Source organism: Dermacentor silvarum, chromosome 7 (assembly GCF_013339745.2).
Source record: "Dermacentor silvarum isolate Dsil-2018 chromosome 7, BIME_Dsil_1.4, whole genome shotgun sequence".
Classification (NCBI taxonomy): Eukaryota; Metazoa; Arthropoda; class Arachnida; order Ixodida; family Ixodidae; genus Dermacentor; species Dermacentor silvarum.
Genome location: NC_051160.1, coordinates 108,647,213 through 108,663,630, shown reverse-complemented (window position 1 = coordinate 108,663,630; position 16,418 = coordinate 108,647,213). Strand labels below are relative to the sequence as shown.

Genomic DNA, 16,418 nt, shown 5'->3' with positions numbered 1-16,418 from the left:
CTCCAGAAAACGTCACCAGGATCGTCCGTCGAGAACTCGAGGCCATGGCACCTGTTACCTATCCTGACGGTATGCAAAGCAACAACCTGGCTACAATTTCGATTATTCAGGCCGTGGTTCACCAAGAGGTCGCAAATATGGGCATTCTACCCGCCTTTGATAACGGTAATGTTGCTACCAACCCGGTCGCCCCTGTCGTCGCTGCTGCAAGACCGAAATGACCTTTAGACCACGCTATCGAAATCCAGCTGATTGGCGCACACATGGGGCCGTATTCTGAAACGTTCCACTTCGGCGATATTTCGCTTTTCGCTTTCAGGCGCGTGCTGATTGGCTGGTTGAGCAAAATTGAATGACGTCGGGCTCAACCAGCCAATCAGCTCATCCAATTTTCCTAAAACAGCCAATCAGCGCGCGCCTGAAAGCAAATTATCGCCGAAGTGGAACGTTTCAGAATACGTCCCCTGATGACCGGCCCATATGCTTCACATGCTCTAGGATTGGACACATCGTCCGCCATTGCCGCAGCCGCTGGGCCACGTCCTATAGATCGACCAAACCCTTACAATCGCCCGGACCGTGCACCATATGCTCCGTCGTTCCATCCTGAGGCCTCAAGTGCTGAAAATCCTTCTAGGGAAAACCGGATCAGCCGCTCACCGTCCCCCCAGCACCGTCAGTCACGCTCGCCCCAACCTCGCCGCTATCGGTCTCCCTTTGACCGCCTCACGAAAAACTAGCTAGCGCAGCCCCCGGAGGTGACGCTGCATTTACGACCCGGCCTGAAAATCCTCTGATTGTACCTCATACCTGATGCAACCTTTTTGAAGCTCTGGTTGATGGTGTGGCAGTTACAGCTCTTGTTGATACCGGTGCACAAATTTCTGTAATGAGCTCGAGCCTCCGGCGCCGCCTCCAGAAAGTCCTGACGCCCGCGCTTCACCTAGCGTCCGGATAGCCGACGGGAGTACACCTGCCGTGCTTGGAATGTGCACTGCACGCATCACCATTTCTGGTCGCCACACATCTGTTCTTTTTGCTGTTCTAGGACAGTGCCCCCATGACCTCATGCTTGGAATCGACTTTCTGTCCACACACGCTGCCCTTATCGACTGCTCCGTGGGCCTTCTCCGGCTAGAACTTCCTTCGTGCTCCGACAACGTCGATGGTGGCCCACCCCACCTACGCTCCGTCGAGTTTCTTCGACTGCCTCCGCAAGCCGCAATATGCGTCCAGCTTTCAGCCTTTCCGCCCCTACCCGACGGCGACTACGTTGCCTGCCCTATTCCTGAGATCGCCATGACACGGAACGTCGCGCTCCCTATACAGTGGTGACAGTTACAAACAACGGCACCTCTTTTCCCATCCTGAATTTTGGCTACTCGACGCAAGTTCTTCCTCGTGCATAGCACTCGGTCATCTGACCCCATTGGCCGGCCACACGCTTTCTCACCTCACCACAGAACCTCCACCGGATTTCTCACCATCGTGATCGCAGTTAGGTTCGTCCTGCGACCACTTCACCCGCATGATATCAGGAGACCTCGCTCCGGCACAGTCCGCTGCCCTTCGCCGCGTGCTGGTTTCCTACCAGGATATCTTTGACTTTGGCGACCGTCCTCTGGGCCAGACTTCCGTCGTCACCCATCGCATTCATACTGGCGATGCGAGCCCTATTCACCGACGGCCTTACCGTGTGTCAGCTCCGGAGCGTGCTGTCATCCAACAGGAAGTGGTGAAAATGCTGGGCGAAGGCATAATCGAACCCTCATGCAGTCCTTGGGCCTCGCCCGTCGTACATGTGAAAAAGAAAGACAATAGCTGGATATTCTGTGTAGACTACCGCCACCTCATCCAGATTACCAAGAAGGATGTGTATCCTCTCCCGCGTATTCATGACGCACTGGACTGCTTGCACGGCGCCAGATATTTCTCTTCAATCTACCTACGCTCAGGATACTAGCAAATTGCTGTGGACGAACACGACCGCGAGACGACCGCCTTCTTGACTCCTGATGGCCGCTATCAATTTAAAGTGATGCCTTTTGGCCTATGTGACGCTCCTGCTACTTTCGAGCGCATGATGGACTCTCTTCTTCGAGGCATCATGTGGCCCAATGCCTTTGCTACGTGGACGATGTTATCCTTTTTTCGACTAGGTTTGAAAACCATCTCACTCGCCTGTCCACCGTCCTTGATGTTTTTCGCCATGCTCGTCTTCAGCTTAACTCGTCGAAATGTCGCTTTGGGCACCGTCAAATCTGCGTACTTGGCCACCTTGATAAAGCTGCAGGCGTGCAGCCAGACCCTGACAAAATCCGCGGTGTTAGTCAGTTCCCTACTTCACGGTGGGCCAAGGACGTCCGCAGTTACTTGGCCTGTGCTCGCACTTCCGTCGTTTTGTCCAGTACTTCGTGGAAGTGGCCCGCCCTCTCACTGGCCACCTCAAGAAGGGCGTCGTTTTCACTTGGCGTCGTGAACAAGCGGACGCCTCTTCATCGCTCGTTACCATCCTAACTAACGCACCTGTTCTAGCACATTTCGACCCAGTCAACCAGCACGGACGTTCGTACCGACGCCAGTGGCCACGGTATAGGCGCCGTCCTTGCACAACAACAGCACGGCCTCCACCGCGTGGTCGCCTATGCAAGCTGCCTTCTGTCACCGTCGGAGCAAAATTACTCGATCACAGAACGCGAGTGCTATAGCTCTTGTCTGGGCCATCGCAAAATTCCGACCGTACCTGTATGGCAGGCACTTCTCAGTTATTACACACCACCATGCACTTTGTTGGCTTTCCTCGCTCAAGGACCCCACTGGTCGCCTTGGCCGTTGGGCACTACGCTTGCAAGACTACTCATTTTCTCTGTTCTACAAATCTGGAAGGCGTCACCAAGACGCCGACTGCTTGTCGCGATACCCGTCCGATCCCCCTGATTCACTGGAAAATGAACCTGACGCCTTCGTTCTGACCATTACAGACTTCATTGACATAGCTGACGAACAGCGCCGCGACTCATCTTTGCGGCCTATTATAGACGGTCTCAACTCGCCACACCCTGACCCTTCCCCACGGATCTTTGCGCTCCACAACGACACCTAACACCGCTACAACACCCGGCCTGACGGCACAGAGCTCTTGCTTGTTGTTCCCGCGCATCTTCGCTCTACTGTTTTGGGCCAGCTTCACGATGCACCGATGGCCGGACACCCAGGCGTGTCACGCCCGTATGATCACATGCGCAGGCGCTTCTTTTGGCCTGGTCTCTACGGTTCTGTGCGACAGTACGTTGCGGCTTGTGACCTCTGCCAGAGAAGCAAGACTCCTGCCCTACTGCCTGCTCGCAGCCTTCAGCCCCTCGATATCCTTGATGAACCGTTTTTCCGGGTGGGACTCGATCTTCTAGGGCCTTTCCCCATGTCAACCACTGGCAATGGATGGGTTGAAGTCGCTACTGACTACGCAACGCGGTACGCAGTTACACGAGCACTTCCCACCAGCTGTGCTACTGATGTAGCCGATTTCACTCTTCACAACGTCATCCTGCGCCATGATGCTCCTCGTCAGTTAATCACGGACCGCGGCCGCTGCTTCCTGTATAAAGTAGTCGACGACATTCTTCGTTCTTGCTCGACCAATCACAAGTTCACCACTGCGTACCATCCACAGACAAACGGCCTTACTGAACGCCTCAACCGTACTCTCACAGATATGCTTGCTATGTACGTGTCTGAGGACCACCGAGACTGGGACATTAACTTGCCTTTTGTGACCTTCGCCTACAACTCTTCTCGTCACGACACAGCTGGCTACTCACCGTTTTATCTACTGTTTGGCTACGACCCACCATTGCCTATGGACACCATACTTCATCTTCACGCAGACACATCCTCTGCCTATGCTCGTGATGCTCTTGCCCATGCTGACATCGCCCGCCAGGTTGCCCGCGATCGCTTGTCGGCTTCACAGCTTAATCAAAAATGTCTCTATGACCGCTGACACCGGGAGGTGATCTTCCCTGCAGGATCGCTCGTCTTGCTGTGGTTCCCGTCACGTCGCGTAGGCCTATGCGAAAAACTCCTCTCCCGTTATGCTGGCCCTTACCACGTCGTACGCAAAGTACGCTAATGTGACCTATAAAATCGCTCCGCTAAATCCTAAGTCAGCCTCTGCAACAATCGCGAGTGACATAGTCCATGTCTCGCGCCATAAACCGTACCACTCTCGACCGGGGACCTAATTGCACCGGGACGGTGCTTCTGCGGCCGGCGGGTAATGTCAGGCGTGGCGATCCTGTTGTCGGTGCTTGGACGACGACGGCGGCGTGGCTTTCTGGTGTGCACGCGCTCTCCTGAACCATTGATGTAGCGTTGTGCGCCTTACCTTGTAAATATATTCATTGTATGTATAATCTTCCCGTAACAATATTGACGCTTTAGACGTTCTGGTGCATTGCTCTACCACTTTAGCTTGACGTTTCATTTGTCTTTAGCGTCCCTTTAAAGCGGGGTATTATATGCATGAAGAGGTAGACGCGGCACCCGCAGCCGGCGCATGCGATAACGCCATATCCCAACCAATCACAGGCGTCCTCTTCGGAGGAGGGAAAGGGTGTGATCGCGTGTTCGCTCGCCTCGCGCGCGCCGTTTCCCGCGAGTTCAGGCCTGGCAGTCAGATGGGGAGGCCGTGTTTGATTCGTTCTGCCGAAGAACAGGCTGCGCTGAAGGAATGGCAGCGGCAGCGGGCCCGTGAACATCTCAAACGCTCAAAAAACTAACCAACCCCTCCTCTACGTTTGGACAAGCTTCGAGTGCACCCCTGTTCCCAGTAGGGGATCATTTTTCTTTTTTTTTCTTTATGCTTCAACTGCATAAAGAGAGGTAGTGCAGGTGCAATGGCTTGCGTGTTGTCTCTTTCTTCTTGCAATAGACTGTCAGTAACTTTTTACACACAGGCGTCTTACACATATATTTTTATGACTTGCAAAGAAGTTGCAGCCTCCTTTTGTATATGTGATTCACAACTTCTGCTGTTTCGGGCAATGTGTTTCCTTCAGCTTCATTGTACTGTGTCATAGTAAACTAGCATGATGGAACATTTTTTACGGTGCGTGTGAGGACAGGACACAGAATGAATGCATAGAGGTTAATCGCCGAACTTTAACTAAGGTTTACTGCAGAAAAATTAAACAGGCAGCAGTGGCTACGCAGAAACATTGGAAAAAACACGCCATGGTGCACATTGTCAGTGCGATCACAACGGAAAATCATCATGTCTTACAACACTACGAAATTTCCTGATCTGAGCAAGATTAAATACACATTTATACAACAAGCTATGCCATCACTTTACGCTGTTAAATCCCGCGAATTTCAAAACGTTTTTTTGGAAATATATCTCTTCCTTTTTTTAGTTAAGTGACGCGTCGCTATATAATGCAACCTTCTATTTCCTTCTTTATGTGAAATGCCTCAAACAATTCCCTGACTTTCTGATCCTTAAAACTTCCAAGTATATAAGTGTCGTTGCACACTAGAGTGCAAAGAGACTTTTTGCAAAAGTCAGCCAAGTGACCCCGTTACGAATGCCTGCACGGTTGCTCGAGGCTCCCTAAAATAACGGTCATTAACACATTGACCAGTTTGGCTGACATAGCACCTGCCACAGGAGAGCGGGATGCGGTAAACGACCCCCGCCTCGCAGCTTACGAAGTCCTTAACATGCTGTTTTGCGCACTTTTGGGAAGTGCGTGCAGTGCTCACTGCACGCCACATTCGCGCCATTGTTTCCGGGGTGGACAAGACTATGGGAACGCTGCACTTTCCGGCCACTTTCTTCAAACGGTAGGAGAGGTTGTGCAAATAAGGCACCACCACTGGTTTCCTTGGCCGTTCTTTGTCAACTCCTCTGCTGCGCACACGAGACCTCACTTCACCAATAAGAAATTCAACAACAGAAGCGATGGATTCACCAGGAAAGCCCGCCTGCTGGAGCCTCTTAAGTTGGCTGTTCACGCTCTGAGCTTTTTGATGCCCGCATGACCCTTAGATGGCGGATCTGATACTGTTCAATGCGACGCCTTTCTTAACAGGTTTTGAATGGGCCGAATCATGATTCAGCAGTCCTTTTTGATCTTAGCTGATATCTCCAGCATGCACTATTATTTTCAAACAACAGGCGCAAGTCCAGAAACTGCAATTCGCCATTTAATAAAAGTTCATGCAGGAACTTCATCCCGCCGCAACTTGCCTTGAATTTATCAAGCACAAATTTGACCTTAAGGCTTTCTATGCCTTCTATAACACCACAGATAATAACGCGACGCAGATCCCTTCCCTTTGGGTAAAAGATTTGTCACTAAAGTTAATCAATGTGGATGATAGGTTAAACGCTAAAAGCTCTAAAACAGTCGACAGACAAACAAGCCAAGTTGTGGAAAGCCACATGGTCGTTGTCTTCAATAAACGAACGTGCAACTAGAAGCAGGCCTGGTTTATGAATAGAATAAAACAGGTTTTCTACATATATTGAAAAGGCTTCCAAAGGCATGGTGAACGCAGTGTCCTGCTTCGCGAAAAATTCAGTGACTTCCCTCGAGTGACTAACCAGAAAAGGGTCTTCGGTGAAACGTGCACTCACATACTTCTGCAGAAATTTTGACAAGGACCCATGCCAAGTGCCCCGCTCAGAAACGATACACCTAAACGGTACGCCCTCCTTGTGCGTCTTCGCTGTGAAAAAAAAACACATTGAAGTCGTCAATGTTTTGCACTTTTCATGTTCTTGCACAACCTATTTAGGTTCATTTGTTCGCACAACGCTAATGCTTTTTTTCATTAACATAGCGCCCGATACCTCAGACGGAACAAAGTTCTTCTCCATGGCTTCACTGGCCTTGTGCCCATGCAGATGAGTCTGCATACCCACAAGGCTGCTTTCCTTGTCTGCAACCAGCCGCGCTAGATTATTGCTTTGAAGAAAATCAATGACTTGTTTAACTCCTCTAATACAGTCATGACTTTTTCCAGGACAAGCAAACAGTCTACGGATTCCGACCGACACATATCGTTCTCTTCTTGAGGGGCACACTTCCCGATTCTTCTTACTAAAGGCAGTAAACCTACGGGAGAGCCCCTAGGCTCAGTACAAAACTTAGGACAACAACTAAGCACAGACTTCAAATTTTCAGGCAAAGAGCACTGGCCTATACAAGCTACATTGTTCTTGGATCCTACGATTCTTTCTTGCGTCTTCTTCCAGGTGCACAAAGAAGGAACGTATTGCTGCCATAAAACTTCATTCAAGCGTCTTGCTTCACGTGACCACGTCCTGTTCACTGCATCGCTCACTTGAGACCCCCCTTTAGTGGTGGCGGAGTAGACGCTGAGGCATAGGTGCAGGTAACGGACTTTTCTCCAAGTCTTGGAAATTATTACCTTCTTTATTCTTATTGCACGCCTACCATAATGCATGCAGGGCTTGAAAAGCGTCTTTATCTCGGTCGGTACCAAAAGGTTTGTTCAAATCGAAGGTATACATACACTCTTGCGCGACATATGTGGTAGAAGCAATAAGACTAAGAAAGCAATCTTTCTTTTTGTTTGAGAAATTGAAGTAACTGAACAAAGCTCAATTTCATACCGACTGTGCATGCGCGCACTCCTCCACGTACGGTGGACGTCCGTCGCTAGGCGATGCGAACAGAGACAAACGCGTTAGTTGCGTTCGAAGGTTGAATCGCTGTTATTGCATGAAGTGTTCTTGCCAAGCAAGCACCTACTGCAGGGTTTTAATCACTAGCTTCAGCAAAGGTATAACAATGTAGTCGGTAGATGTACAGCGTCCTTGACACTGCTCTGATGAGGCACCAAGCTTGCTTACTCAAGGTCGCAAAGGCTGTTATGTGTCGTGAAGCACTCCTCAGGCCTACCCTTCACTCAGTGGAGTATGTAGAAAGAGAGAGAGAGATGAAAAATAAGCTTTATTTAGAACAGCGAGAGCGTGGTAGTTACTCCGCTCTGCACTAGGTGGGTCGACGCCTCTGAGCACTTTCGTGCCAACAAAAATAACGCTTGAGCGAGTCTGCACACTGACATGGGCTTCCAGAACGTTCAATACATGGTAACCGAGAGTTATATCCTGTGGTAGCGCGTGATGCGTAAACGGCGTTATCGAGTTGCACTTTAGGTCAATCAGTGCACTGCGTTGGCTTAGGAAGTCCATGCCGTGGATTACATCCTGCGAGCAATGCTGCATGAATATGATGCCCGCAGGGTAAGTCTGGTTGTCGACCGTAGCTCTCGCTGTGCAGATTCCAGCAGGCCTTATTTGGTGTCCTGCAGCTGTCTGGATTTGGGGACCATTCTATAGCAGTCTTTTTATTCAAATTTGCGGCGAAGGGCCCACTGAACACGGAACTGGCAGCCAGTGTGTCTACAATTGTGTTGACTTGGTGGCCATTGAGAAGGACGTTGATTGAGGTCGATGGTTTTTTTTTACAGTCAAGCTGTTAAGGGCTCTCGCTTCGATGGTCGCGTCCGGATGTAGAAAAAAAACTCTCATTGGCCGTATGCTGTATGTGAGAGTCAAAACGCGCGAGGGACGCGCGCTTTCGCGGAGAGTGAACGCGCGGCGGGGAGCAAACGCGACATATTCCGTCGTGCACAATGCCATGGGGGGACGAGAGGGAGGGAGGGAAGGCGACGTTTAGCTGCGGCACCAAATGCGTATCTTGCGACCGGGCACAAGAGGAACTGGTGACACAATCTCCCACACGAAACGAGGACAGCGGGAAGGCAGTGCGGGAGGGAGGGGTTGCGGATCGTGCTCTGCGAGCAACTTGTACTTCGCGCAGCGGCGGGCGGTCGCGCGCACCGTAGCTTGAAAGCTATCTGCAACACGGTTCCTACCTTTGTTTGCGCTGTGCTGTCGCCGCTCAGTTTCCGTTGAAGTGATAGACCGCATGAACCTTCCCTCGCTGCTGCCGGCGCGCTTGGTCACGTCAGAGTTTTGACAGCGGCTCTGTTCGGTCACACAAACAACGCGCAGAACTTTTGTCTACGGCGGCGGTGTTTTGTCCGTGTCGGCACCGAACGCCCGCGGCATTGGTGACATGTTTATGAAGAACGTGCCAAGCTTTGCCGCACATCCTATGGCGGTGTACCGTAGCGACCATAAGCCAATGGTGCCTGTGGTCACTAAATAAATGAAAATCACCGGATTATATATATTGACATCTTTAATAGTTCAAATAACCAATTGCACCATCATATCTTAATAGTCATAATTAAAAATACATAATCGCCCCATCGTACAGCTTCGCTGGTCTCCCATCTCCAGCCCAGTGGAAGGGCTCACAGTTTTTATTGCGATAGCAATTATATGGACACTCAAAAGCAGATTTCTGCCGTCGCCGTCGCCGTCGCTGTCGCCGTCGCCGTCGCCGTGAGGTTCCGTATGACGTCATTTGGAGATGAAATCGTCGCCGGAGGTGTTTATTATACATAAGGAAGAGACGCTTAATCGTCGCCGCGCGCCGAACGCTGTATGTGCGAGTGAAAGGGCGCGAGGGGCGCGTCTTTCACGGGGAGTGAACGCGCGGCGGAGAACAAACGCGCGTTCTGCGCCGTGCTCGCTTAAGGGCTGCAGAAGTAGGCGTCTCTTTTCTCCTTTACAATCACCATATATGTAGAGCAAACGCGCCTTCTTCAGACGCGCGAGAGGCCGTGGGGGAGGGGGAGGGAAGGGAGTTTTCTCTTACATTGGGGCTAAGTAGCAGCGTTGGGTCACGGTTGCGTCGCATTTTCCTGTTTTGTTGCATTTATATGTCAACACTTCTATCGCCGTTGATTTCCTGGCCAGGAGTTATCTGGGTGGTGGCTTGTCGCTGCTGCATCGTCATCGTCGGCAGAAGATCATCGTCCTTTTTGATTAACAGCAATCGCAGCTTCATTGCTTGCCGTTTTTGATGCAGTAGCATTTTGGGGGTATTCCTATCTATTGGGAGCACTCTATCTATGTATGTTTGCATCGAACCGTTTTCCCGTCTACCTGGGTCACTGTGTTGTCCGTGGCTGAATGCGCAGCGCATCAGGCGGCAGTGCAGAGAGAAGAGGGTTCGAAACGAGCCATTGGGCTATCTTGAATCACTGAGCATGTGGCAATGTATGCATATTTATCGTTCTTCAACGAACCTTTTGCACACTGTAGGTTGGGGACTGCGGTAGTTCCATTGCTGAAGAAACTCTGACACCTGCTTGGAGCACTGGGCATATGCCATTCGGTCTGTGCTGGTCTTCAATGAAACTCTTATGCCAACTTGGGTCACCGGTATGTGCTCATAGATGTGTGCCACTCTCTCCTGAATTTTTTGAAGCCAACTTCGGTACCTAGGTATGTGCCACTGGGAATGTGCCGCTCTATAATGACAAAAGAGTCCTAGATATTTTATTCAATGGCGAGCGCAATCGAACGCAAGAACAAGGGCACCTGAAGGACAGCAACCCGACGCATTAGGAGGATGCCCCGTGAATGCACTGGGAATGTGCCGCTTTCAAAGAACATATTTCACATAACGCTTTAGCGAGCCGCGCCTTGAATACGCTGGTTATGGGCCGGTATTCAATAAACCCATCGCCAACTTAAGCCACTGAGTGTGTGCGACTAGGGGTGCGGCAAGCGGGGGGGGGGGGGATTCCCAGCGGATGCGGACAACAGGGTGCCGCGCTTCACATATCGGTGGCCACGCGGGGTGTTCTTGGTAGTGCCACTAGACGGCCTCGCATTTCCAGAAACTACCGCGAGAGAAGAGTCCGGTTGTCGCATGAAACGTTTCTCAGTGTTCACACGCACCGGCGAGTCAAGCATTTCGGCGGCCAAGCCCAGGCTTAGTGGCGGCGCTAGATGGCCACGAGGATTCACTTGCGACGCCACGACCTTCCTGGTGGTCTCAAGCTGAAATGCGTGCTCCGAGTGCAGGTGTTGTAGCCTGTGGATACAGGGGCGTAGCCAGAAATTTTTTTCGGGGGGGGGGGGGGGGTTCATCGGCCCGACCGGGGGGGGGGGGGGCAAGCGTCTGCTTTCCACTACGTGACGTGATCGATAATAAGTATCGGTAGTTTAAGCACACTCTATGCATGTATATCAAAGACATGGGACCCCCCCCCCCTCGCGTGTGTGTGTGCTTGTGAAGAAATTAAGTAAAAAGTAATGTAAGCTCAGTAAAATACAGTAAGTACGACAGGTACAGTGGGCGTTTGGAGCAACCGTCTCTCATCGCGCCACTGAATGGACCAGTCTTCGAAAACGCATCATTGAGACGACCCGCCCGATCGGAGAGGACATCATTAATTGTTAATCTCCGTTAAGCGTAGATGGCGTCGTCCTCGTCGGGGCGAAGTGCGTTTCACAGGTCAAGGACGGCTATACATGTGAAAATACACGTGTGACCAGGCTATACCTACTCCCATAGCAATAGCTTGTTCGCTGCGTCTTTTCGCTAGAAAACTTAAATACGCGCAAAAACGAGTAGTGCTTTTTTTTTTTAGGCAGCTTTCGTCGCCTTGCATTTCCTGCGGCAAGCGCATGGGCCGCTGTGTCTTCCGCTGTGTGCGAGCGTGCAGCCGTCATTTGCCTTTACGTCAACAGATTCAGAATTGTACAGAATATTTCACCGCACTGCATAGTTATGGCATGTGTACGCATTTTAAGTAGTGCGTGCGAGTCATTTCTGCTTCACTTAGGCCGGTGCAAACAGGAAGCGGCCTTGTACCTCACAGAATCTCGACTGATTGGTGTACTAGTGATGCAGGAATGAACTCCGGTCTTGTTCAGTGCATAGTGCACATAATCAATTTCTCAGGACGCGTGAACTCCGACGAGAACTGTCAGCGCCTGCTTCACTTCACTTCACTTCACTTCACTTTAATACCTTAAAGACCCCATTGGAGGGGTATTACATAAGGGGTGGTTAAAAAAAATAATAAACATTAAATACAGGCGTTCGTTTTGAGATATGTGATAACAGCTTCGGTAAAGGCAGATGGGCTTGTGATGGCTGCGATGGCGTGTGGAAGGCCGTTCCAGTCCCTTGATGCTCGAATAAAAAATGATGCTTGAAAAGTGGTGGTCCGGGCACGTGCGCGTGCAACTTGAAGCGGATGACCGGTGCGATGAGATATGTATGAAGGTGGCGTGATGTACGGTGGGTGATTTAGGGAGCTGTAAAAAAATGAACGGAAGAGAGAGAGGGTGGCAACCTGTCGACGGAAAGAAAGAGCTTCCAAGCCAGATTCCGCTTTCATCGATGAAATGCTGATATCGTACGAATATGAAGAATGAATAAACCTAGTAGCACGATTTTGTACAGCTTCGAGTGCATTTATGATATAATTCTGATGCGGGTTCCAGATGGGAGATGCATACTCAAGTTTCGATCTTACAAATGATTTATAGGCCAACGCTTTTACTTGTTGTGAGGTATGACGTAAATGTCGCCTAAGAAATCCCAGTGATCTATTGGCTGATGAGATGATGTTAGTAGTGTGCAAGCGCCAGGACAGATCACAAGATAGAGTGACACCAAGATATTTGAATGATTGGACTGATTCTATTGGAACATCAGCAATGGAATAGGTAAATGTGAGGGGGTTACGGCAGCGAGTGAAAGACACGAGTTTACATTTGTTAGGATTTAGGTTCATTAGCCAGCGATTACACCATTCTTGTACATTATTGAGATCGTTCTGGATTAATGTGTGGTCAAATGTGTTGGTAACTCTGCGGTAGATTACACAATCATCTGCAAACATACGAATGTTACATGATACCTGTGTTGGTAGATCATTAATGTAAATTAGAAAAAGAAGCGGTCCTAAGACGGATCCCTGCGGGACGCCTGATGTTACGCGGAGTCTGCTAGAAGAATGGTTATTAACGAAAACAAACTGAGAGCGGTTAGTCAGGAATGCTTCTATCCACTTTAGTACGTCGGGGTGTAAATTTAACTGAGATAATTTTAGCAGCAAACGTTTATGAGGAACTGTATCAAATGCTTTTGCAAAATCTAGGAATATGGCATCAGTCTGAAGGTTACTGTCAAGGTTAACATGCAGGTCGTGAAGGAAAATTGCCAACTGCGTTTCGCAAGAATAGCCTTTTCGAAATCCGTGCTGACAAGGGTGAAAAAAACAGATTGAGTCTAAGAAGTTCATGATATGCGAGTATATGACGTGTTCCATGATTTTGCAGGGGACACTAGTTAATGATATCGGACGATAATTTAATGGGGTTTCTCTATTGCCCGACTTGAAGACTGGAACGACCTTGCCCACTTTCCAGTCGGATGGTAAAATGCCTGTAGAGAGTGACTGCGAAAACAACAAAGTTAGGTACGCAGCAGATACATATTTAATATTTTTTTAAGAGTTTGGAATTGATATCATCTACACCTGCTGACGATGAAAGCTTGACGTTATCAATGATCGAGGTGATTCCTTCTGCCGAGAATATAATTGGTGGCATACACGCAGATATGTCAGTAGATGTGGGAAGATCTGGAGTTGAAGTCTCGTTAGTAAATACAGAGAAAAAGGCGGCATTAAAAATGTCAGCACACTTGCTGTCGCTGACTACTTCGCCATGTGCATTTAACACGGTGATCATGCGCGCCTCCAGAGGGTTTATTATTTGCCAAAATTGTTGAGGGCTGTTTGTAAGCATTTTAGGCAGTTCATCGTGGAAAAAGGAGAATTTAGCATTCCGTATAGCCCTCAGATAAGCGTCTTCGGCCACAAAATATTTCCCCCAAGCAGAGGGGTGTCCGTTTAGTTTGGCTGAGCGGAAGAGAAGTTTCTTTTTGTTTTCAAGTCGCTTAAGAGTTTTAGTGAACCATGGCTTGTTACGGTTTCCGCGGAACGTTATTCTCGGTATAAACTTGTCAACGAGATCACCTAGCTTGTTTTTAAATATTACCCAGTTTTCATTTGTAGAGCGCGTAGAACATAACCTCACGAACATAGGAAGAAATGCGCTCAGATCACTATTAATGGCATCATAATTACCTTTATTGTACAGGCGGATTGTTTTGCTGACTAAATCACGTCTTACGGGTTGAAACGAAAATGTGGCGTGAATTACTTTATGATCGCTGACTTCAGGTAGATATGCTATTGATGATAAGCTTTCCGGATTGCTGGTTAGGATGAGATCTAAGATGCTAGAAGTGCTTAGTGCAACGCGTGTAGGTTCTGATACAAGTTGAGTTAAATTGAAATTAAGGCAGAAATCCACAAAATCTCTGGCAGGCTCACTGCCCATAGTTATGGGGACGTCATTGCTCCAGTCTATTTGGGGAAAATTAAAATCACCAAACAGGAGGACTTCTGCTTGTGGGTGTTGATTACTAAGGTCACTCAAACTGTTATTAAGTTTAAATGTGAAATCTGAAATATTATTTGGAGGCCTGTAGCAAACACCTAGAATGATTGTATGGGGGGGAAGCGTGAATAATTAGCCACAATACTTCAAGATCAGAAGTGATGTTTTTGGCTACGGAGCACGATAACTGCTGGTGCACAGCAATCAGTACACCGCCCCCCCCGCATGCCTTTGCGATCCTTTCGATAGACATGAAATTCCGGTAGGTCGGCTAGTACTTCTGTATCTGTTATATCTTCTGTTAGCCACGTTTCGGTTATCACCATTATATTACTGTTGGATGATAAAACAAGGTTGGAAAAAGCGTCACGTTTTGGAAGGAAACTGCGTGCGTTCGTAAAGATTACAGACAATGATATGTTAGATTTGGGCTTAACAGTGCAACGGACATTTTTACGACGGGGAAATTGCTATATTATTTCTTTGACAGATTGTGTTTGCTCGTCGTAGACGTAGCGCTTATGGCCCATATGCAGTGTTTTGAATCGCAGAGAGAAAGGTAAAGATTTGCTTTTAGCGAAAGTAACGAGATGCCGGCGAGCGTTTTGTACGGAACGAGAGAAATCCTCTCCAACGCTGAAGCTGGTTCCTTTGAACTTGCGGCCGTTAGAAAGAACCAATTCTTTTGTTTTATGGAAGGTGAATTTCGCTATGATAGGACGGTGGCGGTTAGTATCTGTGCGATGACCGAGGCGATGTGCGCGCTCAATTTCTTTCGGCTCGATACAAATATTCAAATGATCCTGGCAGTGCTTGATGATACGTTGCTCGGTCTGGGCAAACGTCTCTGATCCAGTTGATTCAGGGAGGCCATAAAAAATAAGATTATTGCGTCGTGACTGGTTCTCGGCGTCATCAATACGCGTTTCAAGCCTATGTACCACGGTGGCCACTTGAGCGGTACACGTTTTCACGGTTTCGAAGTCAGAGCGTAGGGAGACAAGATTTTGATAATGCCCCTCTAGATCAGTCATGCGCCTGCCCTGATCAGCAATAGCTTTGTCCGTCGACACTAGATGAGTTTTCAGGTCTTGAACCTGACTGATTAATTGCGACTGTCCAGCGGACAAGTTCTTCAATTCAGCTAGTAAAGCATCGGAGTCCGGGCCCGGGTTGCTTTCGACATCACCCGACATCATCAACAAAGCACGAATTACATCAGAACACTCAAGAGCGACAAGAAGGCAGCAGTGCGGGCTCGGCAGCTGAAGCAGGAAACGATTGCTAGACTTCTTAGAAAAAAGACTGTAAGCTTTACTAACCTGCATGACAAGAGTGAATGGATTAGCGGTCTGCGTCTGTGCACAGCCGCCGAGCCCACAAGGCGCCACCGGTATTGACTGCTCTTTTATAGTTGACCGGAGAGTTGATGTTGATGGCGACAGGTTTGTCCACGCTGCATCGAGCACTACCGTCTTCGGTAGCGGTGTCGTCGAAAACGCAGATCTGCTGCTCCCGACGAAATCCAGGGGCCTGAAGGGCGGTGCAAATCCAGAGGTGCGCATCAGGGATGGGTGACAGGCAATCCTGTCATGTTCACCTGACCAGGCACGATATTGCAGCGGGACTGCCAGGGAAGCCGTCACTAAGGATGGAAGCAACAGGCGCACGAGTGCGCGCTGAAACACCTGCATGACAAGAGTGAATGGATTAGCGGTCTGCGTCTGTGCACAGCCGCTGAGCCCACAAGGCGCCACCGGTATTGACTGCTCTTTTATAGTTGACCGGAGAGTTGATGTTGATGGCGACAGGTTTGTCCACGCTGCATCGAGCACTACCGTCTTCGGTAGCGGTGTCGTCGAAAACGCAGATCTGCTGCTCCCGACGAAATCCAGGGGCCTGAAGGGCGGTGCAAATCCAGAGGTGCGCATCAGGGATGGGTGACAGGCAATCCTGTCATGTTCACCTGACCAGGCACGATATTGCAGCGGGACTGCCAGGGAAGCCGTCACTAAGGATGGAAGCAACAGGCGCACGAGTG

At 49.4% G+C, this 16,418-nt stretch overlaps 1 protein-coding gene across 1 annotated transcript; it reads right to left on the bottom strand.

The window, feature by feature from the left end:
* Positions 1-14,847: 14,847 nt before the first annotated feature.
* Positions 14,848-15,997, bottom strand: LOC119459065 (uncharacterized). Its single transcript, XM_037720904.2, has one exon. It carries the CDS (start codon positions 15,940-15,942, stop codon positions 14,848-14,850), a length of 1,095 nt encoding a protein of 364 aa, XP_037576832.2. The 5' UTR covers positions 15,943-15,997.
* Between the last annotated feature and the right edge of the window lie 421 nt (positions 15,998-16,418).

Excerpts from the sequence above, each read along its gene's own strand:
- LOC119459065 (XM_037720904.2), bottom strand. The coding sequence starts at position 15,942 with ATGCGCACCTCTGGATTTGCACCGCCCTTCAGGCCCCTGGATTTCGTC.